The sequence below is a fragment of the Vulpes lagopus genome, chromosome 6 (genome assembly GCF_018345385.1).
Source record: "Vulpes lagopus strain Blue_001 chromosome 6, ASM1834538v1, whole genome shotgun sequence".
Lineage (NCBI taxonomy): Eukaryota > Metazoa > Chordata > Mammalia > Carnivora > Canidae > Vulpes > Vulpes lagopus.
The window spans coordinates 70,254,737-70,281,469 of NC_054829.1; the positions used below are offsets into that span (position 1 = coordinate 70,254,737).

At 46.8% G+C, this 26,733-nt stretch overlaps 2 protein-coding genes and 1 long non-coding RNA gene across 10 annotated transcripts; 2 read left to right on the forward strand and 1 right to left on the reverse strand.

Annotated features, from left to right (window-relative positions):
- Window positions 1-1,422: 1,422 nt before the first annotated feature.
- LOC121493843 (bcl-2-like protein 2) lies at window positions 1,423-23,063 on the reverse strand. 6 transcript variants are annotated; one of them, XM_041760154.1, is made up of 10 exons: window positions 17,682-17,789; window positions 17,296-17,383; window positions 16,375-16,814; window positions 7,370-7,465; window positions 4,819-4,933; window positions 4,030-4,097; window positions 3,646-3,752; window positions 2,666-2,753; window positions 2,426-2,577; window positions 1,423-1,490 (listed from the first exon to the last, which is right to left on the reverse strand). In XM_041760154.1, the coding sequence occupies exons 3-10, from the start codon at window positions 16,804-16,806 to the stop codon at window positions 1,451-1,453; spliced, it is 1,098 nt and encodes a 365-aa protein (XP_041616088.1). In that variant the 5' UTR covers window positions 16,807-16,814; window positions 17,296-17,383; window positions 17,682-17,789; the 3' UTR covers window positions 1,423-1,450. The 6 variants fall into 6 exon arrangements, with proteins under 6 accessions (XP_041616088.1, XP_041616083.1, XP_041616087.1 ...); XM_041760149.1 differs by lacking the exons at window positions 7,370-7,465; window positions 16,375-16,814; window positions 17,296-17,383; window positions 17,682-17,789 and adding an exon at window positions 5,283-5,653; XM_041760153.1 differs by lacking the exons at window positions 7,370-7,465; window positions 16,375-16,814; window positions 17,296-17,383; window positions 17,682-17,789 and adding an exon at window positions 5,083-5,252.
- On the forward strand, window positions 17,914-25,869 carry LOC121493847. Its single transcript, XR_005988572.1, has 3 exons — window positions 17,914-18,032; window positions 18,236-18,315; window positions 25,277-25,869. It is a non-coding gene; the product is annotated as an uncharacterized LOC121493847 (long non-coding RNA).
- On the forward strand, window positions 22,002-25,869 carry PPP1R3E (protein phosphatase 1 regulatory subunit 3E). 3 transcript variants are annotated; one of them, XR_005988571.1, is made up of 3 exons: window positions 22,170-22,872; window positions 23,123-25,354; window positions 25,663-25,869. XR_005988571.1 is itself a non-coding variant. In XM_041760162.1 (2 exons), the coding sequence occupies exons 1-2, from the start codon at window positions 22,456-22,458 to the stop codon at window positions 23,543-23,545; spliced, it is 783 nt and encodes a 260-aa protein (XP_041616096.1). In that variant the 5' UTR covers window positions 22,002-22,455; the 3' UTR covers window positions 23,546-25,869. The 3 variants fall into 3 exon arrangements, 2 of the variants coding, with proteins under 2 accessions (XP_041616096.1, XP_041616095.1); XM_041760162.1 differs by having other exon boundaries at window positions 22,002-22,872; window positions 23,180-25,869; XM_041760161.1 differs by having other exon boundaries at window positions 23,123-25,869.
- Window positions 25,870-26,733: the final 864 nt, after the last annotated feature.

Genomic DNA, 26,733 nt, shown 5'->3' on the forward strand with positions numbered 1-26,733 from the left:
ATGGAGTAATTCAGTTATTAATGAGACTAAGTACGAAACTTAAGGATATAAATCAGTGAAAACCAGTTAAGTCCTAATTAATGGTATGATTCAAAATGAATTCGCTGAACATATATTAAGGGGTCAGTGTGGCTACAGAAGATAGCATAAGCTTTGCAACAATCTTTATTAGCAAACTACTGCCTTTTTCCCTCATTTTTTTGAGCTCACTTTGAGGTAAAGACAAGAAAAGCTACCCAGACCCCAAAGACTCCAGTGCTGCTGGTGTGGATAATTCATTTGCACATTAATCAGGTATGCACACTGATTACTCAATCCAGCCATTCTTTTACATTCCCAGACTCATTCAATAGACCTTTCAAATACCAGGCTACATACTACCGAGAAAACTCATCGTCCCTAACTAAATACACAACGTTCCTGTTGTAATTTTAACCCCCACTCTAATTCGTTAAGTGAGAACTTCCCCTCCACAACACCAGCACTTCCACAAAGAGTATTAACAGCCATCTGGGATCTAAAAGAAAATAGGAAAATAGATAAATAATTCTTACACCCAAAGGCCAAACAATTTTTATTTTCAAAAACAACTTTATTCATGACACATATTAAAAAAAAATCCCACCCCCTGGAAATGAGCTAAAAAAATAAACAAAATCCACCTCCCACCGCCCTGTTCCCACTTCCTCCCATTCCCTCCAAATAAAAGGGAAAAAAAGGCAAAGGAAAACAAAACAAAACAAAAAAACTGAAAAACAAAACAAAAAAAAACGCCCCAAAACCCCCCAAAACAAGGTAGTGCATTTCCCCAGGGGGTAGGGGAATTTACACTGGAGCCGCTGGGAGCGGAACGGAGATCTTCCGGCTACAGAAACCTGCAAAGAAAGACACTCAAAACAGAAAAAGAAACACAAAAGGAAACAAAATAGATCACCAGGCAATCTGGAGGGGCAGGGAGCCGGAAAAGAGGGGTGGGGTGGGTGGCAGACCTGGCAGGACAGGAGCAGGTGGAGGGGACTGCGAAAGTTAGGGAGAAGATGGAGGGAAGGTAACAAGCAGAACAGTTTGGTGTCCTTCCAGAGCCCTGGGTAAAAAAACCCCTCCTACCACCCATGCCCACCTACCCTCGAGCAGCCCCCAAAGGGGTGAAGTGGGACAGGGAAACAAGGGGAGCAGCTTGCGCAGTTGAGACGTGTCCATGGCGAATCCCCAGAGTGAATGAGCAGCCCCCTGCCCCGCTCCCTGGGCCTTCCCCTACTTCCCAAAGCAGGTCCCTCCTCAGCAGTTAGTTATGGGATTCTCCCCCCTTCCACAGTATATCTTTTTTTTTTAAAAATATTTTTTTTTCCATCAAGGTCATCTTCTGTTTTTCTTTTTTTTTTTTTAATTCTTTTTTTTTTTTCCTTCTTTCCTCTTTTTTTCCTCTCTCTCCTCCTAATACACACTTTTTTTAGTAAGGGGAATACCATGATGTCGCTCTAGCCCGGCCCCTGGAAGAAAGAAGGAGAGTTAGGTGTTAACATGATCACTTAAGAGTTTAGCACAAGCCCCTCCCCGTGGGCCCTTGCCCCAGTGACAGTGCAGGGAATGGGGGTGGGGGGTGGGGGTGGGGGGGAGAAGTTTCCAAGTATCCTAAAAGTGACCCCACAATGGTGACACACCTGGCAAACAGGAGGGGATAATTTAACAGAATACTTTGCCAGAGGCAAAAAACTACATCTGAGATATAGGGGCAAGAAAATGGACTCATTATCTTTCCAGTTTCAGTTTTCCACAGCTCTTAAACCCCAGGCCTTCACCATCAGATCCTCCCTAATTCCTGGGAACAGATAAGTATATCTTATAAAAAGTCAAGGTCTATATGCCTATCCTGTCTATTCAAAGGCGGAGAAATGATAGTAAAGCAACAACATGGGCACCACACTAGGCCCAGAGAAAAAGTTAACCTTGCAAAACAGTGGCTCAGTTAAAGAGTAAATATTTCAGTATCCTCCCACATGGCTGTTGAGGAAGATCAACCTCCTTCCAAGGGAGGTTCAATCTTCAACCCCTCCTTAACTCTGGGAAAAATAGCAAATGTCCAAGCAATGCCTTCACTACTAAGGCCATTCTTTCTGGCCTGCTGTGTAAATGCCTTCATTGCCACCAACTCTCAAGGAAAAAAAAAGGCTGGGGGAAAGAAGCATCTCTCAGAACAAGAGTAGAGAGATCCAGCCCTTATCACCAATTCCTGCTCCAGAAAACGATGATGAGACTGGCCTCCTGGCCTGGCCTGCAACTACCTTCCTCACCCTGCACAGGCAGGAGACCAAGTCCCTGGAGACCAAGGGGAGGGTAACGTGAGGGAGGCTCCTCAGATCAGGAAAGAAGGAAACATACAGGGCTCATGGGAGGCGGGGGAGAGGAGCAGCCCATCTATCCTGACCTGTAGACGCGACCCCGGGGCCTGCTGTTAAAACCACTGTAGAATCGAGAGCGGGAGCTGTTGTAGTTGGTAGTCCGGGCACGGTATCGGGCTCGTGGGAAACCCCGGTCTGTTGTGCTGATGCCTGGTCTGTTGGTTCGTTTTGGGATCACCTGAGAGTGAGGGATATACAACAGAAAGTCTTAAAATAAGCCTGGAGAGTTTGCACAGAACCAGAACAGCAATGAGTACAGGGCTTACCTTGATTTGTCTTCCTCTAAATAGTGACTCATCTAAGGCCAAGGAAGTCCTCACTGACTCTTTGTCTGAGAACTCTATATATGCAAAACTGAAAAGAATAATTGTCATTTCATTCATCTGAAGTTACAGCAGCTTACACATCAAATCCAACTTGCAGGTATGCCTGAATAACAACAGGGCCACATATTTATTTATTGGTCAATTTTTTCAAAAAAGATTTTTATTTATTTATTTATTCATGAGAGACACGGGGGAGGGGGGGGGGGAAGCAAAGACACAGGCAGAGGGAGAAGGTGGCTCCATGCAGGCAGCCTGAGGTGGGACTTGATCCCAGGTCTCCAGGATCAGGCCATGGGCTGAAGGCGGTGCTAAACCGCTGAGCCACCAGACTAAATAAAAATTTTTATATATTAAAAAAAAAAAGGGATCCCTGGGTGGCGCAGCGGTTTGGGGCCTGCCTTTGGCCCAGGGCGCGATTCTGGAGACCCGGGATCGAATCCCCACGTCAGGCTTCTGGTGTATGGAGCCTGCTTCTCCCTCTGCCTATGTCTCTGCCTCTCTCTCTCTCTCTCTCTCTCTGTGACTATCATGAATAAATAAAAATTAAAAAAAAATAAAAATAAAAATAAACCGCTGAGCCACCAGGCTGCCCTGGTCAAAATTTTTTTAAATGGAATACTTCAATCTAAATTTCCACCTACTCTTAAGAAAATTATAAAATAGTATACAAACAGCCTGGATTGCTAAGCAAATGCTGTCCCTCCTTCTTCTAATTCATAATCCCACTCATGCTAACCTTCATCTTTATGTTTGGTCTCTGAAGGCATTTACGTGCAACCCGATATGTACATGTGACACTAACGCCCTAACCGTAAGATGAACACTGCTTATTTTAACAAGTTAACACTGCTCAATACAAAACATAATTTACCTATTTCTAAGATGTGATTAAAACAACCTCATTTTACTTCTCTACTTACCCTTTAGGATGGCCACTAAATTTGTCACAGAGTATGGTAACACGGTTGACTGAACCACAGCCATGAAAGTGTGCTTCCAACTCTTCTGCTGTTGCACCATAGTCCACCTGTGAGGGTAGAGAAGGTTATGTTTCACAGGTACCCTGCCTATCCTCTCCAAATCACATCAACTCTCGTTCTCTAAGAAGTTCATCTTCTCTTCCTAACCCCAGAGCCTCTGCTGATCTCCATTTCCTTTTACCTCCTCCAAACCCTCTCAATACCCCCCCAACCTACCTTACCCCATACCCCCCCCCCATCCTTGAAATATTCCTTAAGACTCCTATTAACCAACTCCCCAAACAAGAGCTTGCCCACAACCCCAATCAGGGCCCCAATACATACATTGCCAACATAAATGGAACGGGCATCAGCCTCCATCTTCTCTTCAATGGACATGATCACTGGGCCAGCTTTGAAGAAAAAAGAAAGGGAGGGGGGTGGCAGGAAACTGGTTTTCTATTTGACCAATATATGCATCACTACCACCACCACCACTACAGGGAAGGCAAAGATTTTGGTCTGTTCTGTTCCCTGCTGTACCCCTTACCAAGAATACTGTCTAGCACACAATAGATGCTTGGCTGAACATCTGACTAATCAAACAACAGATTAACATATCCTTAAAAAAAAAAATCAGAGAAAACAGTACAGGAATTTCTCTCCTGCCCCCAAATCAAGACCCTACTGAACAGCTTTGACTCAAATCATTTTTAAAGTGAACAAAATCAAGGGAACCCAAACTCAACAGTTCTAGGTTAAAGAGAAAGCCCTCTGCAGTCGAGTAGCTTCTCTTAGGACTAACTAAAGGGTCTCCAACTAAAGGAAGAACTATGAGACTTGAAGGTCAAATGCCAGTTGGCAACGTCCACAAAGAGTAGAGGTAGACTAAAGAACAAAGAAGAACACATTTGTAAAAAGGACAAAGAAAGGCACAAAATTACCATCATCAAAATAGAGATTCTTGCCTCACTAAGGTCAGAAAAACACACAATGGACTATGACCCCAGCACCTGCCCAGTAATTGCTCATACAAGCAGCCCCAAGGTCCCGAGCAAGTCTAATCCCACACAACCCGTGCTCGCAGAACCCTTCCGAGGACCCGGGCTCCGCGTGCAACCGCCGGTTACTCACCATTGCCTGGAGGTGGACTCATATTCATCTGTTTCTCTACCTCGTTCTGTAGCTCCTTTAACTTCTCAGCTTCTTCCTCCATCTCCCTGACTCGAGCTTTGATCGCTTCCAGCTCCTGTAATGAGTGGAAAGGGTATGGAGAAGAGCTTAAGAGGAACCAACGCAGGGGCTGTGCCCTGCTCTCCGTCCAAGCGCGGCCCCAGCCATGCTCGGCCATTTCCCTCGCCCCACGCGCGGGTCGCGATGAAAAGAAAAGCAAGCTACCTTCTCTAGAACAACACTAGGCACCCATAACGCCCGAATCAACCCGGCTGGGCCCCTTCTGGACGTCGAGGATCCGCGCCCGGCCCTGCCCCAGCCACGTTATTCCCCGCCCACCCCACCCCCCGCCTGCCTCCCGCTCGCCCGAGCTCTGGGCCTCCCGTGACACGGCCAGGCCTGCTCGCTCGCCCTCCTTCCCTCACCGGGTCCTCAATGGCGCCGTCCCCCGGGTCACCCTCGACCAGTCCCGGCTCCTCCTCCTCCTCCTGGCTGCCGGGGGCTCCCGAGCCAGGCCCAGGGCCCGGAGCTCCCGGGGGGGCGCGGGGCCGGGGCGGCTCCTCTTCGGGCTCGGGCTCCGGCTCGGGCTCCAGCAGCAGCTCCTCAGGCTCCAGTTCCTCAGACTCCAGGCCGTTCCCGTAGTCCCCTGCGCCCCCCGGGGCCCCCTCCCCGGCCTCCCCACCGGCCCCGGGCACAAGATGGCGCCGCCGCCCCGGCCCGGAGCCCCGACCGCCCGCAGCCCCCGCTGCTGCTGCCGCCGCCGCCGCCGCCGCCATCGCCGCTCAGACTGGGGCCCGCCGCCCGGCGATTGGAGAACAGCGCCGGGCACGCCGAGGATTCATTAGTCTAGCAACCTGCCCGTCACCACGAGCTAGGACTCCATTGGGGGATATTGCTTGGCAATCAAATAAGACCCCACCCCTAAGGCGGGATATTGCGCCAAATCCTCAAATCCCGGTAGGGGAACTGGCCTGTCAATCAACACACGCCCCACCTCCTCTCAAGCCCTTAGGTAACAATACCGCCACGCTGTGACGACATTCCTGCTTCCCCCCACCCCCACCTCCAGGCGGATCCGCGAGTATATGACGCTCGGTGATTGGCCGCTGGCTAGGGCGAGGAGAAAAGGCCAATCTTCCGATCGCCTCGCAGCAATAGCCCTCTCGGATGCCGATTGGCTCGTGAGATTCGAAGAGCTAACATCCGTTTCGTGACAGGTGAACCTTGCCCCGCAACGGACGGCAAGGGTTCCAGCCGTGGAAAGCCGAGGTCACATGACTAGTCCTTGGCGGGGGGCCGCCATCTTGACGCTACTGGTTGCCGGCTGGAGAGATGTTAGAAAGCAGTGGCTGGAAACGTTGAAGCGGTGTCTGTAAACTGGTTTGCTAACCAGGAAACTACCAGTGGATGGGATGTTGCTGGAAATGGAGGTTCTGAATGGAGCTCTCCAGTAAGATGCTTGCTTTCCCCATCCAGGTACCAAAAGGTACCAACACCCATCAGGTCTCCCAAACCAGAAAGCAGGAAGGAATCTTCACTCCAGAGCTACCAGTCCTGTCTGATCTGTCTTCCTTGTGCAGGCATACTTTCCAAGCCCGCTGCTCATGCCTCAGTTTCAGTTTGTTTCTTGGGCTGTTTGCTAAGCCCCCTAGTAGATCTCTCAGCTTCCAGTGTCACTCTTAACAGTCCTCACCGCTACCACAGTGAGCTGGCTCCCCTTTGCTGGCCAGGTAAAAGTAAAACTGTACCGTGGCCTTAGAGACCTCAGGACCAGCCTACGTCACAAATGTTATTTCTACACTCCTCATTCCAGGGGGTATACCTGCACCCAGCTCTGTGCCTCTGTACATGAAGTCCCTCTTCAACCAGACCATTGCAAACCTAAGCATCACCGCTCGTGCAAAACCTTACGCTAGCCTCCTCTCCTTTCCCATGACTAGGAGGCCTACTACCTCCACTGTGCACATAATCATTTTGTCCTGCATCCTGAGAATTTGGAAAGGAGAGGCTGGATCCTATTTATATTTGCAGCTCCACTGTGGGGCAATATGCTTGGCACATAATTAAGTGTCAATAAATGTTTGCATTGACCGGGAATCTGGGTGCCACCCTCATCAACTCTTTCCCAGCCCCCAAACCTTCCTTCAGACCACAGAGGAATTCCTCCAGGCAGGTTCCCACCACAAGTTTCCACTCTGAGATAACCAATGAGACATCACCCTGGAAAGCAGGGTTGCCATATGTAGTAGTGATACTACACATTTATTTAAAAAGAAGAAACAAAGGTGCAAAGTTTGCAAGAGGGTTATTTGTAGCCAGACGCAGCTAGGGTTTGACAGCCAGATTCAAATGAGCCCAATCAAATTAATCAGACAACCCCAACAGGATGTGTGTGTCTGGGGTGAGGAGATTTGGACAAGAGGAGATCCCTGTTAGCAAACCAAAAAGTCAAAAGCGTCTCAGGATACCCCCACTCTTCCCCTCACCCTCACTTTTCCTCACAAATCCTTACCTCAGGAACAGGGGAATTCAAAGCAGAGTCACAGTCGCTTAAAATTTCACTGAAAATTACTTCAGCAGCCATCTCAGCTCCAGTGGTCTGGGAGAACTAACTTGAGCACGGAAGACAAGTTCTAAAAGACTGTGAGTCACTGGAAAAAAAAGGTTTTCTACTAATCTTAACCTAATCAAGATTTTCATGTTTTATTGGTGCTTGATTTAAACTAATCAAGCTGAGGGCGCCTGGGTGGCTTAGTAGATTGAGCGTGGCCTTTAGTGCTCATGGTCCTATAGTCCTGGGATGGAGGATCTACACTCAGCGGAGACCCTGCTTCTCCCTCTCCCAGTGCCCCACCCTACTCTTTGGCATGTGCTGTCTCTCAAATAAATAAACAAAATCTTGATAAATTAACTAATCAAGCTGATCAAGGGAAATGCGATTTTTTTATAAGGACTTTCGAATCCTAATTTTGTTGAGCACTTGATTTTGTAACAGGCACAATCCTGGACTCCTTATTATATTATCTCATTGAATTCTCACAACTCTATAAAGCAAATATTTCCAAAACTATAGCCTTTTGGGGGGACGAAGAAAGAGTGAAGTAACTTGCCCAAGTCATGGAACTAATAATTAAAAGTGAGCAGGGGAGAAAAAAAGTTAGCAGGGAATTCAGAGCTAGCTTTCAAAGCTTAGATCAAAATTACCATAAAGTCTGCCTTAATACACAAAGATGATATTATGTATGATATTGAAATTGGAAAAAGACTAAATTTCAACAATAGACATATGTTTAGGCAAGCTGTAATTATATCCAAAGATTATTATGCACCTATTAAAAGGGTTACACAAAACATGTAATAAAATCCAAAAATAGTTCTTGTTTGGTCAAAGAAGTAGAATGTAAAAGTGTATATAAAGCACGATTATGATTATTTTTTTAATAACTTGGACTTTGGGGGAAAAAGGGAGCAAGAACCAGTTCTATCTTTTCTTTGGTAATATGTACCTAAAGCTTTAAAACTGTTGAGATTCTTTTTATTTTTTATTTTTTTATTTTTAAAATTTATTTATTCATGAGAGACACACAGAGAGAGGTAAAGATACCGGCAGAGGGAGAAGCAGGCTCCCTGCAGGGAGCCCGATGTGGGACCTGATCCCCGGATTCCAGGATCACGCCCTGAGCCAAAGGCAGATGCTCAACCACCGAGCCACCCAAGCGTCCCCCCCTTTTTTTTTTCTCTAATTTTTTAACATTTGAGATTCTTGACCTGGTGATTTTATTTATCATCTGCACATTTAGGAATAAAGACCTTCATCAAAGTGAAAAAAGGTAAGCAACTTGAATGTCCAAATAGGCACATTCAGGAGAATTATTATACATATATAGATTTAATTTTATATAGTCATTTTGCCTACAAAACACTTTTAATGACAAGGAAAAACTGTGCAATATAATGGTAAGCAGAACTGTAGTATAAGAAATTGTATATACAGTATGATCATAAAATATAAACACAAATAAAAGATGGGAAAGAAATATGCCAAAATGTTAACAGTGGTACTTTCTGAGTAGTAGGATTATAATTGATTTATCATTTTCTGTGTTATATGAACGATTTTCCCCACAATATCATGTTATTTTTTTATCGTGTTATTTTTATTTAAAATTTTAAAAACCCTCCAACTTCCAAACTTACTCTAGTAAGAATGATTACTTTTTCAGACACATTTAAAAAGATATTTGAATGACTTGTAAAGTGAGATACTTCCCTATTAGAGTGTAAACTGTAAAAGGCAGGGACATCATCTTAATTATATTTGTATTCCCATTACCCATCACTGTGTGCTCAATAAATGCTAACTGAATGAATGATCTTCCATAATAATTTAAAATCTTACCCATTGTCGATGCATCGAGAACATCAAAGAGATAAGTTTCTAAGAATGAATTTGTAAGAAATTCATACGTAATGATGTGAAATTTACCCATTATGAGTATAATTTTCCTTCAGTAATAACCTTTCCATAGAGGCTATGGAGTTTTGGGAAAAATAAAACTCAGTGATGCTGTGCCCTAGAAGGAAAAATGTGTCAATAGAAGTGGCTAGTGGATTTAAGGAGAATTAAATCAGTAAAAAATGGATGAGGGCATCTCCAGTTCTGTCCAAAAGGGAAAAGCTGTCTCACTAAACTATATAAACACATGGCTTTGTGGTAGTTTCATCCCTATTTTTAACTCTTGCTTTTTTTTTCTTTTTTGCCTGCTATAATAATTCTCTATAATCTAAAACTACATTGTTTAATATGATACCCACTATTCACACATGCCTTGAGCACTTGGAATGTGAGTAGTCTGACTTGAGATATACTGAAAATGTCAAATATACACCAAATTTCAAAGACAATAGGAAAAAGAGGCTATAAAACAAATTAATAACTTATATTAATTATAGGTTGCAATTATAATAATTTTTATATACTGGGCTAAGTAAAATACTATTAAAATTAGTTTTATACCTGTACCTTTTTGCTTTTTTAATGAGGCTACCAGAAAATTGAAACTACATATATGATTTGCATTGTATTTCTGTTAGTGCTGACATAAAACCTTGAAGCCTTGATCATTTACTTACCTCTACATGGAACAGACTCCAATTATTTTCTTTGTTGTTTTCTTTTCAGGCTGAGCCCCAACACAGGGCTTGAACTCACAACCCTAAGATGGAGACTTGAGCTGAGATCAAGAGTTGGATGTCCAACCAACTGAGCCACCCAGGTGCCCCAACTCCAATTATTCTCTAATGCGAAGTCTAGGCTCGCCTATCTTAACTCCCTAAGTCTGTCCTTGCAGGGAAGTGAGGTGTCCATTTAAATGAGAAAGAATCTCCATGGGCTGCTTATTTCCTATTCTGCTTGGTTAACTTTTAAAAAATGTTGTACCTGGAAAACTTGTTTTAATATACTGTATCATATATATGTGTTCTTTATGAAAAGATCAGAAAATACGGATAGTAAAAAGAACAAAATAAAATCACCAGTAAAATCCAACACCCAGAGATAATCACTAGTGATATTTTGGCATATCCCCTTCCTGAAATTTTCAAAACATATATACATATAGAGGCACACATGCACACACACACACACATTTATATATTTATTTTGGCAAACTGGGATCATACTGTATATATTATTTTCTACTTCCTTCTTTACCAAGTTAGAAATGTCTTTCCATATCAATAAAAATATTTTTCCAATTTCATTTTCCATGACTTTACTCAAAAAAGTCATCTTAGAAATGAGGGCTTCCCTGACTATTCTATTTAACATTGAAATCTATACTTAAACACTTTCCCAATTCCATGCCAATGAATTATTTTTCTTCATAGCATTTATCACCTTGAAACATGAAATGTTATGTTAATGAATATTGTAAAATGAATTTATTTAGTTTTTGTTTGTTTCCCTTAGTAGAATGTAAGTAATATGTAATATGAGGGCAGAAATTTGTGCCTGTGCACTCAGTGCCTAGAACTGTGCTTAGTACATAGAAGATGCTTGAATATTTGCTGCATGAATCAATGATTGAATCAGTAAAAAAAAACTACATAAAAAAAAAAAACTACATAGCTTTCCATTATATTACGTTTTCTAGTTGATTTTTAAAATATTGTTAATTTTGGGCGCTTGAGTGGCCCAGTGGTAGAGAGTCTGCCTTTGGCTCAGGTCATGATCTCTGAGTCTCGGGATGGAGTCCCGTACTGGGCTCCCCTGCAGGGAACCTGCTTCTCCCTCCGCCTGTGTCTCTGCCTCTCTCTCTCTCTCTCTCTCTCTCATATAGTTTATGTCACACCTATATCCACATTTAAGGAACATTTTAAAGTTTTCAAAGAATCTGCTCTTAAGTAAAAACACAGAATGTTTACAACCCATCCATTTGCTAGAAACTGTAACTAAATGTTGCCCAAATTTTATCAAAAGTACCATATGGAGAAATGACATTCATGGACAAATGTCTAAAAGATTAAAAAATCCATCTATCCATTTAGATGGTCTGCAATTTAGCCCTATAATAAACCGCCATAGGGTATATTTGGGCTAAATTGTGATGAGCCTGATAGAACAAGCTTAGGATCTACTGAATTCCCATTTGGTGTTTATTGGTGCAAAACTCAACATCATATTTACTGTCAGATGTTACAGAGGATGATAGCCTCTATATCACCCCAGAAGAGCCACAAAAGTCTTTGCCCATCTTAAGGAACCGACAGACTTTTCTAAATTCCAAGAGGAAAGTGAATCTTGTTCTGTTTTCCAATTTGCCTTAGAAATTGGAAAGCTCAAGGCCGAATTCATAGCTTAGCTTCAGTATTCGGAAATACTGCTTATAGAATGCTTTTCTGTACATTAATTTTCCTTTTGCTGTCATCTTATTTTAATATTTCAATTTATCCTTTACTTCTACTTTATTTTTTATTTTATTTTTTTTTCTTTACCTCTACTTTAAAAATCCGTATTCTCCTATTGTTTTTTTCTTTACCTCCTACTTTAAAAATCCGTATTTCTCCTATAGCAAGATGTTGCAAATGCTTTTTGGAAGGAATTAGTCAAATACAAATCAACTGATCATTAAATCAATCACACTGGAGTGGAGATAAATGCTCTCATAGCCTGACAATATTAACTATTAAGAGCATCTAATTCTCCTTTCCTTAATGCCATGTTCACCAAACCACTCTCAGATTTTCATATGGCTTGCCCTGTTGATTTCCTATAGAGAGGATGGAAACTCTCCTCTGAGCAGTATATCTCTAACTACAATCTAACACATATATACCCAAATGTAATTTAATTGCACCAGATTATAGAAAGACTAGAAATTCCTGCTTATAATTTGAAATTCGTATCGCTCTTCCTGTCAGACAGGATTCTGATGTTCTCAATTAGGACAGAAGGATGGGCTGAATATGAATTCCTGTAGATTCCATCCACTTCAGCTGTTTGCATTAAAATGGCTGAAATCAAGTATCTCAAGGTGCCAGGAAAGGAAGCAGGGGCTCCATTTGTGCAAGAAGTAAGCAGCAGGATACTGGGAAGAAATGCTCATCATCACTGGAGGCTGAACCACAACTGGGGACTTGATTAACATCACAAAAAGATTTGGGGTAAGATTTTCTTTGTTTTGGTTGTTTGTTTGTTTGTTTGTGGGCACTCCAAAGTACTGTATACACACACCTCTTAAGATTTGGTTTGGCACAGATGGAGCTCTTGGCTTTGGGCATTTGGCAGGGGTTGGGAGATGGGGGGAACAACTTTGATTTTCTTTTCTTTTTTTTATTTCAACACTTTCCGAAATCTCTGTTACTCTAATTCTTGCACTTTAACAAGGTCATGAAGAGATGATTAGATCAAGAAATGTCCTGATACCAGGCTACAGAGTGTAAAAGTCACAAACCCTGCTCAGTCCTTCTCATTAAACTTCTGGGCTTTATTTTTTTTTTTTAATACGACCATTACATATTACACAAAAATAAAAGTCAAATGAACTTGATATTTATAAATTATTAAATAAAAATACAGGAATATATATTTATATTTATAGAGCTTTTTCTTTTCTTCTAAACTAACCAAATCTGTTCTCCCGCCATTTTATGATTTAAAAAAGTAAAATAGTATATACCCTAGGATAAATGGGGAGTGGGATTAATAATTGCAGGACCTAGTTGCCCTACTTCTCCTTCCTTGGCCTAAGCAAAGTCCCTATTTGTCCCTTTGGGCTCTGGAAAGCAAGAAATGCCCTCTCCACCTCTTTAATCTCTGAAAAAATGGCATTTAGATTTATTTCCCTTTTTTTTTTTTTTTTTTTTTAAATGAAATAGATTTAAAAGTTGGGAGCCATACTCAGCCTTCCTGGCCAAGAGCTAATCCCAAGGAACTATATGGCTCTAGAAGAGAGTCTCTAGTTTTCCCTGACAGAAGAGTCTCTGGGGTTTCCATTGCCCCTCAAGCTATAAAGGACAGGACAGATCAAAACTGCCCACTATGACCCCAAGTAAGCTATGCTTCTGGGAATCCAAGCCCTTTACCCTTTCAGAAAACAATGTCTCCTTCCACCCAGGTGTGAAGGCCTCAGCACAGGGCATTTCAGTTACCTGACCATGGTCCCTGCTGCTCTGGTTTGCTAAAGGCCCCCAGGAAAGCTAGCAGGGTCAGGGGTCCTGTGGTAGAAGGGAAGGTGAAGAGTCTGCCCCAAACTTGGGGGAGAGTGGGCTCCAATTTGGAGCTGATGGTCTAGTCAGTGGTTTTCCAACTTTTTTTTCAGCAGCAAACCCCTTAATGTAAATTAAATCTACCCTGAACCCCGATATGTAAGACAGCCACCAGGGGAGCTATTCTGTTTGAGGACACGTAGCCCAGCCTGCTTAGCACCCCCTCTTCATCTCCCCAAGGACTCCTGAGGCAACTCCTACAAAACTTCAGGGTTCTGCCAAGCAGTCTGAAAACCACTGGTCTAGTTTGTCCTGAGCAAGTCAGAGACCCCCCACCCCCACCCCAACTGCCTGCCACAGACCAGCTCTGAGTTTCTGGTATCAGCATACTCACAACAGACCAAGTGGTGCATGCAGTCTACCACTTCCCCTATAAATACCGTTTAAAAAGTGCAGCCCTCTCTCAAAAGCAGAAGTCTGGGCTAAACACCTGAGGCCAATTTTGGTCCCACATTCTTGCGAGTACAACTATGTTGCCACATTCTGGGACCAAATGAAAATCTCCAAGAAGAGTCAACCATGGTCTAGCTAAGCTGATCAGTGCTCAGGATCAAGGGCAGGGTTCTAGAGCACTGTGTCTGAAGTCAGCATTGGAGAGCAGCAATTTTAGCACCTTGGGAAGTGCAGCAGTGAGGTCTGGCTCAGGACATACATCTGGAGTGAAATAATTTCTCAAAAGAAAAAGCTATAATCTGAGTCCATTCTAGAGGACTGTGAGCTCTAAAGTTAGTGTCCTCAGACTGAGGTACAGACAAGTAATACCCATGCAAACAGTGTGGCTTCAAAGAAATAAATGCTTCTAGGTCGTAGGTACTCTAGAACCCATACACCTGGCCCTTGGTAAAGCAGCACCAAAGCCCACTACATGGAATAGGCCAGTCACGGACTACAGGTCACCCTCACACCCATAGGGTTCAGAGCTGGAATGTTCCTCTCAAGGCATCAGCAGTCTCACTGAGACACAGTGCAGGACCCAGACCATACTCTAGATCAACATTTACCTCCACACACTCCAAAGGAAAATTAGAGTCCCAAACACTCCAAAGGAAAATTAGAGTCCCAATTTAGAGTTAAGCTTGGGTACAGTCCCAGAGACAGGGAACACCTGAGGCACCAGTGTGCCCCAGTGGGAAAGGAGGGTGGCAGGTAGGTCCAGACCCCCCAACCCCACCCCCACCCACCCCCTGCAGGCTTGGCAGCCTGTTCTCCTGTTTTCAGTCAGAGTCCAGGAGGCAGCAGCAAGTATGTGATGTACAGGGAATGGGGATGGCAAAGCAACAGGGCAAGCTACAGAACTTCTCTTCTCCCTCAAACCTGCTGATGACTTTCTGCCAGAAAGTGCCCAAAGCCCTCTGCTGGATACAGTGTTTCTCCCACAGCCTTGAGGCATCAGGACAAGGGGTGGGGGGGTGGGGGGGAGGGGCAGAGAACTGCCCCTTGTTCCTGCCACTCCAACAGGGAGCTCTTCTCAAGTACAGCCACCAACAGGTTAGACAAGCAGCCCGGCATGCACACAAGCATGCGTACACATGCACACGCATGTCCAAGCAGCCCACCATCACAGCCATCTCTATCACCAGAGAACCTCAAGCTTCCATTTCAAAGGAATGTGCCCTCTGTTTCCCCCCCGCCCCACTCTCACTCATCCAATGGAGACACAACCCCTCCTGCAAGTCGACCTTCCTCAGGGCTACAAGCTAAGTTCTAGGTATAGTTTTGTGTGCCTACACCTAAAGACATGATCTCTCCCAGCTCCTCCTGACCTTGGAATGACTTTATCTCCCCCGCCCCCCGACTTTCCAAATACATTCCCTAATGTCTCCCAGCTCATCCTTCCAACTGCCTGCCTGGCACACACAGCTCCTTCACACAGTACCCTGCCCTTTCCGATCCCCATTCCGTGCCCATCCATTCACCCCACTTCTTCCAAGGGCATTTCTCCTGTTCTGTTCTTGCTCTCCTGTCCCCCAGCCACACCTAGCTCCGCCTGGCCCTGGACTTGCTCACTTGCTCGCAAAAAAGGCCCCTACGGTGACCAGGGCCCCCAGTGCCACGGCCCCCGTCAGCACTGTCCTCACTGAGGCCCAGTTCCCCTCCCGCAGACGCCGCGCCTCCTCCAGGGCCCCGTCCCCGTATAGAGCTGTGAACTCCGCCTGTGGGAGAGAAGGGAAGTAGGAGAGAAAGAAGGAGAAAGGGAGATCAGGAGAGGAAAGAGTGGAGGAAAGAGGAGAGGAAGAGTTCCAGTTCCATCCACTGCAAGCACTACCCCATACCCAGCTCCTGGCCAGCCAAAGCTCTACTGGCTGCAAGGCCCCATCATCCCCCATGAGCGCCTGGCTCATTTGCCCTCTCTACCTTAAGTGAATCCCAGCCTCTCCTTGGCCAAAAATTGTGCTCTGAACTGACATCCTTTGCCAAGGCTTTCCTAACTACCACCCCATCCCTGACACCCCACCCCCACCACCGCCCATGTCACCGTACTCTGGTGTAAAAAGTTCCTGACAGCTGGATGCCATTTCCCTGCAGGCACTGTGTAGTCTGTCCTCTGCTTTGGACCATGAACCCATCCAGTGATGACTGCATGGCAGCCCTGGAGTGCAGGGTCTAGCGAGATACCCATAGTGAAGGCATCTGATTCCACCCAAATAGGGTGACTCCGCCCCTAGCCTCCAGCCAGAGCCCCCATCTTCCCTCTGGAGACAAGCTTTTCGGAGGGGTGTGCAGAGCAGCAATTGAGAAGCTTCTTACCCAGCCCCCACTGCTGTGGATCCAGTCGGCCAGCCGTGTCTCCAGGTAGGCCACCATCCACTCTTGCACTTGTCCCACAAGTGGCTCCATCTCTTTGTTGACACTCTCAGCACACAGTGCAGCTCCAAAGACAAAGAAGGCCACAAGACGGCCCCAGTTGGGGCCCCCTTGGAAGAGTTCGTCAGAGACCTGGGTGAAGCGTTGCTGGGCTGAGCCTGGGGTCACATGCAGCTGGGCTGCCAAATCAGAGAAGGTGCGCCGGAAGCGGGTCTCAAACTCATCTCCAGCTGCCCGCATGGCTTGGTGCAGTGGATCAGCTGCTGGGCCCTCTCCAGGGCCAGCTCCACAAACATAACCCTTCTGCCTCAGCTTATAGCCTACAAAGTCTGCCACTAGAGCCCGTGTGTCTGGGGCTGAGGCTGGGGTCGCCATCCGGGCGGCTGTAAGAGTCAAGGATGAAAGACTGGCATGAATATATGGTCAGAGAGCCAGAAGGGGTACTTCAGGCTTGGCCAACCCAGTGAGACAGGGAGAGAGGTGGGAGGAAATGCTCAGAGACCACTGGGCAGGGAGGGGCAAGAACACAAGAGTTAAGTCAAGGTGAGTGGTCAGGGCATGAGGGGCTGGCCATTAAATTCGTAATATGCCACATTAAATGCAAAACAAATAAATTTTATTTTTAAAATACTTTAGATTTTTTTCCACAATAGGAGAATACCAGCTCTGCAACACCCCTGCAAACCCCCCCCCCCCTTTCCACAGTACACACCTTTTTGGCTAAAGGAAGGGGCCTAGTAGTTCCCCAGAGGGAAGATGTGAAGATGCTGGCAGAGGCACACGATGGGGGAGGAGACAGGGGCTGAAGGGAAAGGTGGAAGAAGCAAAGGGCTGCCTGGGACAGAAAAGAAAGGGGACACTCACCTAGCCTGGATGGCAGCTCTTAGGACCCAGCGCTGGTGGCAAGGAGCCCCCAGCTGGGGCCTTTCATCCTCCTGGCCAGCGTGGAGCCCTGGGAAGGGGAGGGGGAGAGCAGAGCTAGGTGGGGAAGGCCAGCGATCAGAGTCTGGACTAAGAAGGCTGGGGTTGCAGCTCCCTGGACCGGCCCCTGCCCCCAACATTCTACCAGCTGTGTGGCCGAATCCATGTTTAATGACTGTCCTCCCGGGAAACCCAGGGCCAAGGGCTTCCTGCCTTCACCATCTCTACTCCCGGCTCCCCCCCAGTGCAGTCCAACAGCCCAGCTCCTCCTTCACCCCCACCCTCAGCAAGTCTCCAACCCCGCCTGCCTGCCAGGTTAGGGATCTCACGGGTCAGGCCGCTGCCAGGATCCGGGCCGTTTCCTGGTGCAGGAGCTGGGAGGGAGGGAGAGAGGGAGGAAGGGAGGAAAGGAAGGAGGGAGGAGAAAGGGGGGGGCGGGAGGGAGGGCCCGGCGCCGGGTGATGATGGGGCCCAGAGATGCGTCCAGAGAGAGAGGGGCGGGGCTGGGAAGCAAGCTTGGGAAGGGCCACAACTCCGGAAGAGAGAGGCCCGCTGGAGGCCAAGAGGAGTAGGGCTGGGAGGATACCGAGGGCCAGTCTGGGCTCCTGAGACTGAAGGCTGCCCAGAGAAGCCGGCTAGGCCTCAGGAAACCTCGGAGTAAATTCACCATTTCCCAGAAGGTCTCTGATGTTCCTTGCACTTGTTGAATTTTTCCTGCCCTGGAGCGGATGCCTGGATTAGGGGAGCAGTTCCCACTAGAATGGGAACTGCTGACCAGGTGCCTTCCTTGCCTTGTGGGACTGGCAGACACGACATGGACACTGAACATTTCACTTCCACTTTTCTCCAGGATCTCTATTTTTTTTTTTTTTTTTTTCTCCAGGATCTCTAAACTAGTAGTCTCTTCATGGGCTGAAGCTTTAGCCAGGGATCAAGACTTGGATCGCCAAGTAGTTTCTGCAGGTAACTTTTCTTTACCTTTCTTTATCTTTCTTTCTTTCTTTTTCTTTTTGTTTTGTAATCAGATTGGTTTTCATTCTAATTCTTTTTACTCAACACATGAATTCTCATTATGACAAGTTCAAACAACATAAAGGTATAAGGGGGAAAATATGAGTCCTTAATCCCCCCCCCCTTCCACCTCTTGCCCAATTCCACCTCCCTTCATGGAAGTTGCTAATGACAAGGTTGATGTTTACTCTTTCAGATTACATATATATATATATATTATATATATATAATTATATATATAATTATATGTATAGACACACACATATATATGTATACTTATTACTTATACAAGGCAGTATATTTATACAGGGTAGTTCGCAGAATATTAAGCAGTCTGTCTACAGGTGATCCTCAGGAATGTTCTCTCAGGCATTCTGACTGGGCCCCACTGGCTCTTGCTCTGGCACGTCCTTCGGCTCCATTTGAAGGGATCTCCAGCCAAAGGCTAGAAAGCGGCAACCCACTTTTCCTTTCCTGCTGGTTCCCTTTACTTCTACCTCTACTTCAAGCCTTGATATTCCGACCTGGCCCTACAGTCACAGGAGAAGAAAGGTTTCTGTAACAATAATAGTAACAACAAATACATTTTGATGACTTATTAGGTGCTATGTGCTTTCGTTACATGTATGATAGTTATCCTCACACCAATCCCTATGCTTTATTCTCATTCTATAGATGAAGAGAGTGAGGCTTGGAGATGGTAAGTAATTTGGCTGAAATCATATACTTAGAAACTGTTACTTAATTTTGTCTGACTTTAAAGTTTGTCTTTAAGTGCATTGCTGTAAGAGCATCTCTTCTGCTTCGGGTAATCTATGTTGTTACAACTCCATTTTCAAGTCCAAACTTAGGGCAGCCCCAATGGCGTAGCGGTTTAGCGCCGCAGCCCAGGGCGTCATCCTGGAGACCCGGGATCGAGTCCCACGTTGGGCTCCCAGCATGGAGCCTGCTTCCTCCTCTGCCTGTGTCTCTGCCTCTCTCTTGCTCTGTATCTCTCATGAGTAAATAAAATAAAATTAAAAAAGAAAAAAGAATCAAGTCCAAACTCAGTTATCCCCTCCATTCTGAATGCACAGCAGATTTTACACCTTTATGACTGTATCCTTTCAATCACCCTCCTCATTTCTTTGCTCTTGGGCTGATCACTCCAGCTGCCACCAGCAAGGCTGCCTTCTTTAGAGAATAATCCAGTCCAGTCCTTCATTTGCAATCCTGATTTCTTCTAAGACACTTACTTGAAATAAAAACACTTTTAGGTTTCAGGATCCAAATGTTTCTGTCTGCCCTCCCATTTATTTATAAACCCTGTGAGAGCAAGAACGGAATTATATTCACTGTTATGTTCTTCAGGCCTAATAGACACTCAGTAAATGTTGACTGAACAAATCATTCAACACCCTTGGTCAGTTATTTGAGCAGGCCCACTCTGATGTTTGAAGATAACTGTAGTGGCTGTTAAAGAACCAAAGACTCAACTGTGAAGAGGGAAAAAAAGAAAAAGAAACAAAAATTGATTTGGAATAAAGGTTCAATATCAGTCTGAGGGGCACCTGGGTGGCTCAGTGGTTGAGTGTCTGCCTTCAGCTCAGGGTGTGATCCTGGAGTCTCTGGATTGAGTCCCACTTCGGGCTTGTGGGAAGCCTGCTTCTCCCTCTGCCTGTGTCTCTGACTCTCTCTCATGAATAAATAAATATCTTTTTTTAAAAAAATGTCAGTCTGAGCAGCCAGAACAGAGCTACTAGACCAACACAAATTATACCTGGTCCAAAGCTGCATACCTCAAGGATCTTCTCAGACCAACACCACAGAGCCCAGGAATAACAGTGAAACTATAGATAAAGCATAAATGTTTTTATCAGGACATCTCAGACCATAGGCCCACTTTGAACCTTATCTGTTCTTTCAATGATATAGATATACATATCTAAAGATTTTATTTATTTATTTATTTATTTATTTTTATTTATTTATTTATTTTTATTTGAGAGAGAAATAGAAGGAGAGAGAGCATGAGCAGGGGAGGGACAGAGGGAGAAGCAGACTCCCTACTGAACAGGGAGCTTGACCTGGCACCCCTCAATGATATATTTTACAAGAGCAAGGAAGACAGTTTTAAAATGCTTGACTATAACACAAATTAGTGTAACATTATTTTACACCCTAAAATAGGAAAAGAATATGTCCTGAATTATATATGTATGCATAAAATCAGAAAATAAAACTCAGGGATGCCTGGGTGGCTCAGTGGTTGAGCATCTGCCTTTGGCTCTGGTCAGGATCCTGGGGTCCTGGGATCTAGTTTCCCATCAGGCTCCCTGCAGGGAGCCTGTTTCTCCCTCTGCCTGTGTCTCTGTCTCTCTCTCTGTCTGTCATTAATAAATAAATAAAATCTTCAAAAAAAATGTATCACTTTAAAAATGATTCCTGGCTAATTAGCATTGCTAAGGTTAATATTGGAGTAAAAATGCAAACAGGAATTACTTGTATGACAAGATAGTATGGGTCTCACTGTTTATTTCCAACTTAGTTACTTGTGATTTTTACAGTTAAACTATTGTGTAAATGTAGAGATTCCATTTCTACTCTAACATTCCTCATTACAGTACTCTAATGTCAACTATTATCACTAAACGTTTTAAGCTTATATAACCAAATGGATAAGAGAGTGGGCTCTAGCACAGACTGCTGATGTTCTAATTCCAGCTCCTCAATCATTACCTATATGACCCTGGGCAAGAGTCCTATCCCCTCTCTCCCTCAAATTTCTCACTTATAGGATATCTATAAAATATTTACAGGAGTTAATATTTGTGAGGATCCCTGGGTGGCTCAGCGGTTTAGCGCCTGCCTTGGGCTCAGGGTGTGATCCTGGAGTCCCAGGATCAAGTCCCACATCAGGCTCCCTGCATGGAGCCTGTCTCTGCCTCTCTCTGTGTCTCTCATGAATAAGTAAAATATTTTTAAAAAGGAGTTAATATTTGTAAAACTCGTGCAAGCATACCCAGAACATTTTAAGTGTTACACAAGATCAGTAGGAAATTCAGAGAAAATAATACACAAAATACTTTTTTTTTTCTTTCACTAATGTAAAACAAAATGAAGGAGAAAAAAGCCAGCTTTGTGCCCCTGTTAGAAGCTCCCACTAGAGCTAGAAATCCAGTCCCAACTCCCAGAGAGTTGTGTTCACTCACTCAGTAATTTGAGAGCCTACTATATGCTGAAACTGACGGTGCATCAGACAGTTTCTGCCTTCAAAGTACACGCAGTGGTGTTGGAGATCAGAATGCTCATCTACTTTCTCACAGATGAGAAAATTGATGTCCAGAGAAGTTATGCCTTGCTCAAGGTCACATAGCAAAATGCCACCAGAGGTGAGACCAGAGCTGTCTTCCCACAACTCAATTCAGAACTCTTTCTTCCAATGGACCACCCACCCTTTTGAGGGCCACGTCTCAGCTTCTATTTGAGACATTACCTAGTTTTCATGACCTTTCCTTCGGTGCTCCCTCCGCCACCCCACTCCAAAACCTGGAGCCTAGGGTTTGGAAAAGAATACGGTGAAACTCTAAAGAGAAAGTCACACGCTGGGTATTTTGAACCAGTCTGCAAGACCGGGAAAGGTGACTCTGTCCTCTGCATTAACCCTTCCGGTGCTGGAGAGGTTGAAGCTATTTATAAAAAAAAGCCCGAGTGGTCTCACTCATCAAGACCGGAAGGGGGATCCCCGCCCCCGGTACACTGCGAAGACTGACGGGGAGCCCCATATCAGCGGACTGTGGGCGGGGGCCGGGGCGAGAGGGCCGCGGCACCGGAGGGTGAGCGCCGCTGAGCGCACGCTCAGAGCAGACAGCCCGCAGGAGGCAGGAGATGATGGTCTACAACCCGGGGAGCTGGCAGCCAGAGCGGGGGGAAAGGTAGTCACGGAGGGGAGACTGAGCTACAGGAGGTGGAGATCCTGGAGGTGACAGCAAGGAGAGTACGCAGCGGCAGCGGCGAGGGGCGGCTTCTGCGCGGACGCCGGGCGGTCGGGGGAGAGGAGCGCAGGGCAACGCGGCGGCGCTGCAGGAGGGCCGGGCCGGGGCGGGGGGTGCCATGTCTCGAGAGCGGCCCCCGCGCGCCGACATCCCCCGCAACCTGAGCTTCATAGCCGCGCTGACAGAGCGTGCCTACTACCGCAGCCAGCGGCCCAGCCTCGAGGAGGAGCCGGAGGTGGAGCCCGGCGAGGGCGGGACGCGCCTTGGGGCCCGATCCCGCGCTCACGCCCCGAGTCGGGGTCGCCGGGCTCTTTCTGCTCCCGCCGGAGGCGGCGGCGTCCGGGCGCCCCGCAGCCGCAGCCCCGACACCCGCAAGAGAGTGCGTTTCGCCGACGCGCTTGGGCTGGAGCTGGCCGCGGTGCGCCGCTTCCGCCCCGGAGAGCTGCCCCGGGTGCCTCGCCACGTGCAAGTGCAGCTGCAGAGGGACGCCCTCCGCCACTTCGCGCCGTGCAGGCCTCGCGCCCGCGGCCTCCAGGTAGGCAGGCGGCGGCGGCACGCCCCTTCCCCGGGACCTCCCCGACCTGGCCGCCGTGGGCGTGTGGGCGAGGACTTACGGAGGAACACCCACGTCCACTCCCAACCCTAGGCTTGTTGCTCTTTCCTCTTGGGGCCGCACTCTCAGCGGGGCTCCACTCCCGACTGCGCGACGTCGGGGTCGGCCTCGGATTGGTCCAGTGCCTCGCCTGACCCCGCCCCCGTCTCTCCTCTCCTCCCACCCTCCCCAGGAGGCGCGCGCCGCCCTGGAGCCGGCCAGTGAGCCCGGCTTCGCCGCCCGCTTGCAGGCGCAGCGCATCTGCCTGGAACGCGCCGAGGCGGGCCCGTTGGGCGTGGCCGGGAGCGCGCGCGTGCTGGACCTGGCCTACGAGAAGCGCGTGAGCGTGCGCTGGAGCGCCGACGGCTGGCGGAGCCAACGCGAAGCGCCCGCCTCCTACGCCGGCCCGGCCCCGCCCCCGCCGCGCGCGGACCGCTTTGCCTTCCGCCTGCCCGCGCCACCCATTGGGGGCGCCCTGCTTTTCGCCTTGCGCTACCGCGTGACCGGCCACGAGTTCTGGGACAACAACGGCGGCCGCGACTATGCGCTACGTGGGCCCGAGCACCCCGGGAGTGGCGGAGCCCCGGAGCCCCAGGGCTGGATCCACTTTATCTGAGCCACCTGCGGCCGGCGGCGGGCAAACCAAAGGCACCCAGGGGCTGGGGGAGCCCGAAGATTTGGCGGGGAGGAATGAGAGAAACCGAGATTGGCTGGGAGCTGTCCGAGGGAGTCAAGGGGGGGGGGGGAATCAAAGGGGTGTGGGGAGTGGGCGGAAACAACCAAGGTCGGGGACATCGGGATGGGAGGACAGGAGTTGGATGTGATAGGAACCCAAGGCATAGAAGAAGGGATTAGAGGGATTAGAAAAAAAGCAAAAGATTGGTGTCGATGCGATGTCCTATACCGTGAGCTAGTGCTGGGAGAAAGGAAGTGGACTCGTCAGGCCTAGGCAGTGAAGGTTAGCTACCTCCTTGAGATTGAGTAGGAGCCCACCTGACTAAAGTCATTTGGATTGCTCCTTCCTCTTCTAACCCGCCAACTGCCACCTCAGGTCCCGCAGTCCTGCCCATCCTAGCTTTAAACTCAGCCATCATTGCCTTGCTGAAGTTCCAGGAGCTTGGCCATTGCTCCTCAGTCCCAGGCGTTAGGACACGATTCCTTGGTTATCCCTGACGTTCCCGGGCTTAATTGACCCCTGACCGGCCTGGGGAGTGATGGCAGACCGCAATCAGAGCTCCTTCGTCCTCCTCCAGGCAGCCCTGGGGATTAAAATGAAGGCGAAACCAACTCCAGGCCTGTCCTTGTAGCCAAATAATGTCGTGCCTGAGGAGTTGGTACACTCAGGGGCTTCCAGAAAAATGCCAGCCTTATACCTTCCTAGGGTGCCTTTTAATGACCTCTAAGCTCTTTATGCACTGTATTTGTCATGGAATAGTGAATCACAAGAATCACTCTCATGATTCTGCCTCAGAAAGACTCACTGACTAGCCGTATTACTTTGGGCAAAGTTAACTTTACCTTTCTGGGCCCCAGTTTTCATCTTGGAAAATTAGATCTTGGCGAGGTGATCTCACAGTCTATTCTTGCTTTGATATTTTATGATTTATGAGTGGCAGTGTAGATCTGCCCCAATCTCCAACCTACAGTTGGACTGCTACAGTTCAGAACACACAGCACTTTCAGCATTTGGGTAGGGCTGAGGATGAATATTTGACACAAATATTCAGAGCCCAGGAAGCATCTCATAACCAGACTTCAGCCTGATGGTATTCCAGGGCTTCTTCCAAACTGCAGTTCATCCTCTGCCCCGTGGTTTTTGCTCTTGACCCCCACAGACTTCCAGTCTAGGTCCTTTGAGACAGTTTTGGGCAGCTGCATCTCTGTTGGGGAAAATAATGTTTGGGAGCCCCAGAGATGAAACCATGTGAGGCTCTCTTTAGGATAAAGGATTATGGATATGAGAAATGGAAAACATTTCAAATCAAGAATCAAAGCCAATTAAGTGGCACCAGAAGATGGCAGTCTGTTCCATACCCTGAGCAAGTAAAGTGGGAAAGCTGGACTCTTCTATCACAGTCATGCCTTAGATCTCCCCTCCTGGCTAAGCTCTGCTAGTAGTTTTTCCTTTCCTTTCTTGCCCTATTCCTAAGCTTTTTCCTTTCCTTGTCCCTCTCTCTCATCACTTTCATTTTCCTTTTAGTATACAGGGTATTCACCTTCGTTTTCTCTTTTCCATTTGCCTCCATCTTCGTCCTTGTTGATCTCTGCTATTCCTTCTCCCTCCAGAAGGGGTGGAGAACCTTCTTCCTTTCTCCAAGACCATGGTTGATCCACCTTCCTTCCTCAGGCTCCTTCTTGACAGTCTTCTAGAAGGGAGAAGAGGGAAAAGAAGCAGTTCCTGATGCAGATGAACAGCTGCTCCCAGGTAACCAGTTCCCCACACCCTTTTCTACCTGTTACTACTTTCTTAAAAATTTCTGAATCCCCCTTTTCCTTATTACTAAGTCAGAGAGTGCATGCACATGGGCCCATACATGCATTCAGAACAGAGTATGGGGCTTGTTACCATGCCCCTCCTATCCAAAGCCTTAGTCTTTTGAAGGAAGATGGCCAAAAAAGAGGAATCTCGAGTTGCTCCTCAAAGAAATGCTGGTTTAAACATCATCCTTCCCTGATGAAGAAAACAAAAAATTTCATGCATCTTGTGGATCATCTTTTGTGGATCATCTTCAGGTCAAAGTTCCAGCAGAGTGAAGAAAGAAATTCCTGGAAGCCACCAAACAATGCACTTTTTAGTCATCGATGAAGAGCCCAAGGGAGGATGATGGAGAAGGAGGAGCCTGGGTTGAGGTTCAGTGTATAATAATCTCTTGCCTAATGTGTATGCATTATTGTCATGTTGTATTAACAATCATAATAGCTCACCTTTAGCAACTAAAATCTGGTGTATTGCATGCATTATAATCCTCAGAACAACTCTATCAGTTGAGAAATATTATCCCTGTTTCAGAGATGAGAAAACAGGTCAGAAAAGCTAAGTAATTTGTTCCAAGCTCATATCTCTGGTAAATGGCATAGTTAGGATCTCCAGAGTTTCTATGCATAGCCATGTTACTGTATTTTTTACTTTAAACAAAACTGAAAACTTTGCCATATATAATCTTTTATTGGGAAAAGAACACAATTTCTAATTGCTCTGCCTTCCCATCCTCCCAGTCTTCCAAACTGGCTCAGAGAAGGCATAGTACTGAGGGTCCCAAGCTCCATGCAGGAGCTTGCTGCTCTCTCCTGTGCCAGTGTCCTGGCTGTGCAGAATCAGCAAGGTACCACACTGCCTGCCTGCTAGAGAACTTGGGAACCCATTTGAACTCCAGCTTTTCTGTACATTGATTGGGATTCTCTCCTGGCTGTAACCAACCCACACTTGTTGGTGTGACACCCTTTTCCACTCCCCGGACTAGTCTGGAACTGACCAGTCCCTAAAGTTTCCACTAAAAGGTATCCCTGACTCGGACAACTCCCAAATGGTCTGTGCTTGGGCCCTTTCTGCAAGCCTGGGTAGTATTGAGTGGAAATGTAAACTGGTTGGAGACAAGGAACCAAGGATAATCCATTTTTCCCTGAGCTCTCTCTGTAGGAAGTACATTGGCTCACCCACCCCCCATTCTCAGCTTTAGAGAACTAACACCTGAATCTTCTAGTTCTTCCCATATAGAGCTGCCCCAGGGCCTGGGGGTAAGCTGGTGATCTAATCTGGAATGGGAAATACTAGAAGTTTGAAGCAATCTTTAGAGATGTGTTACA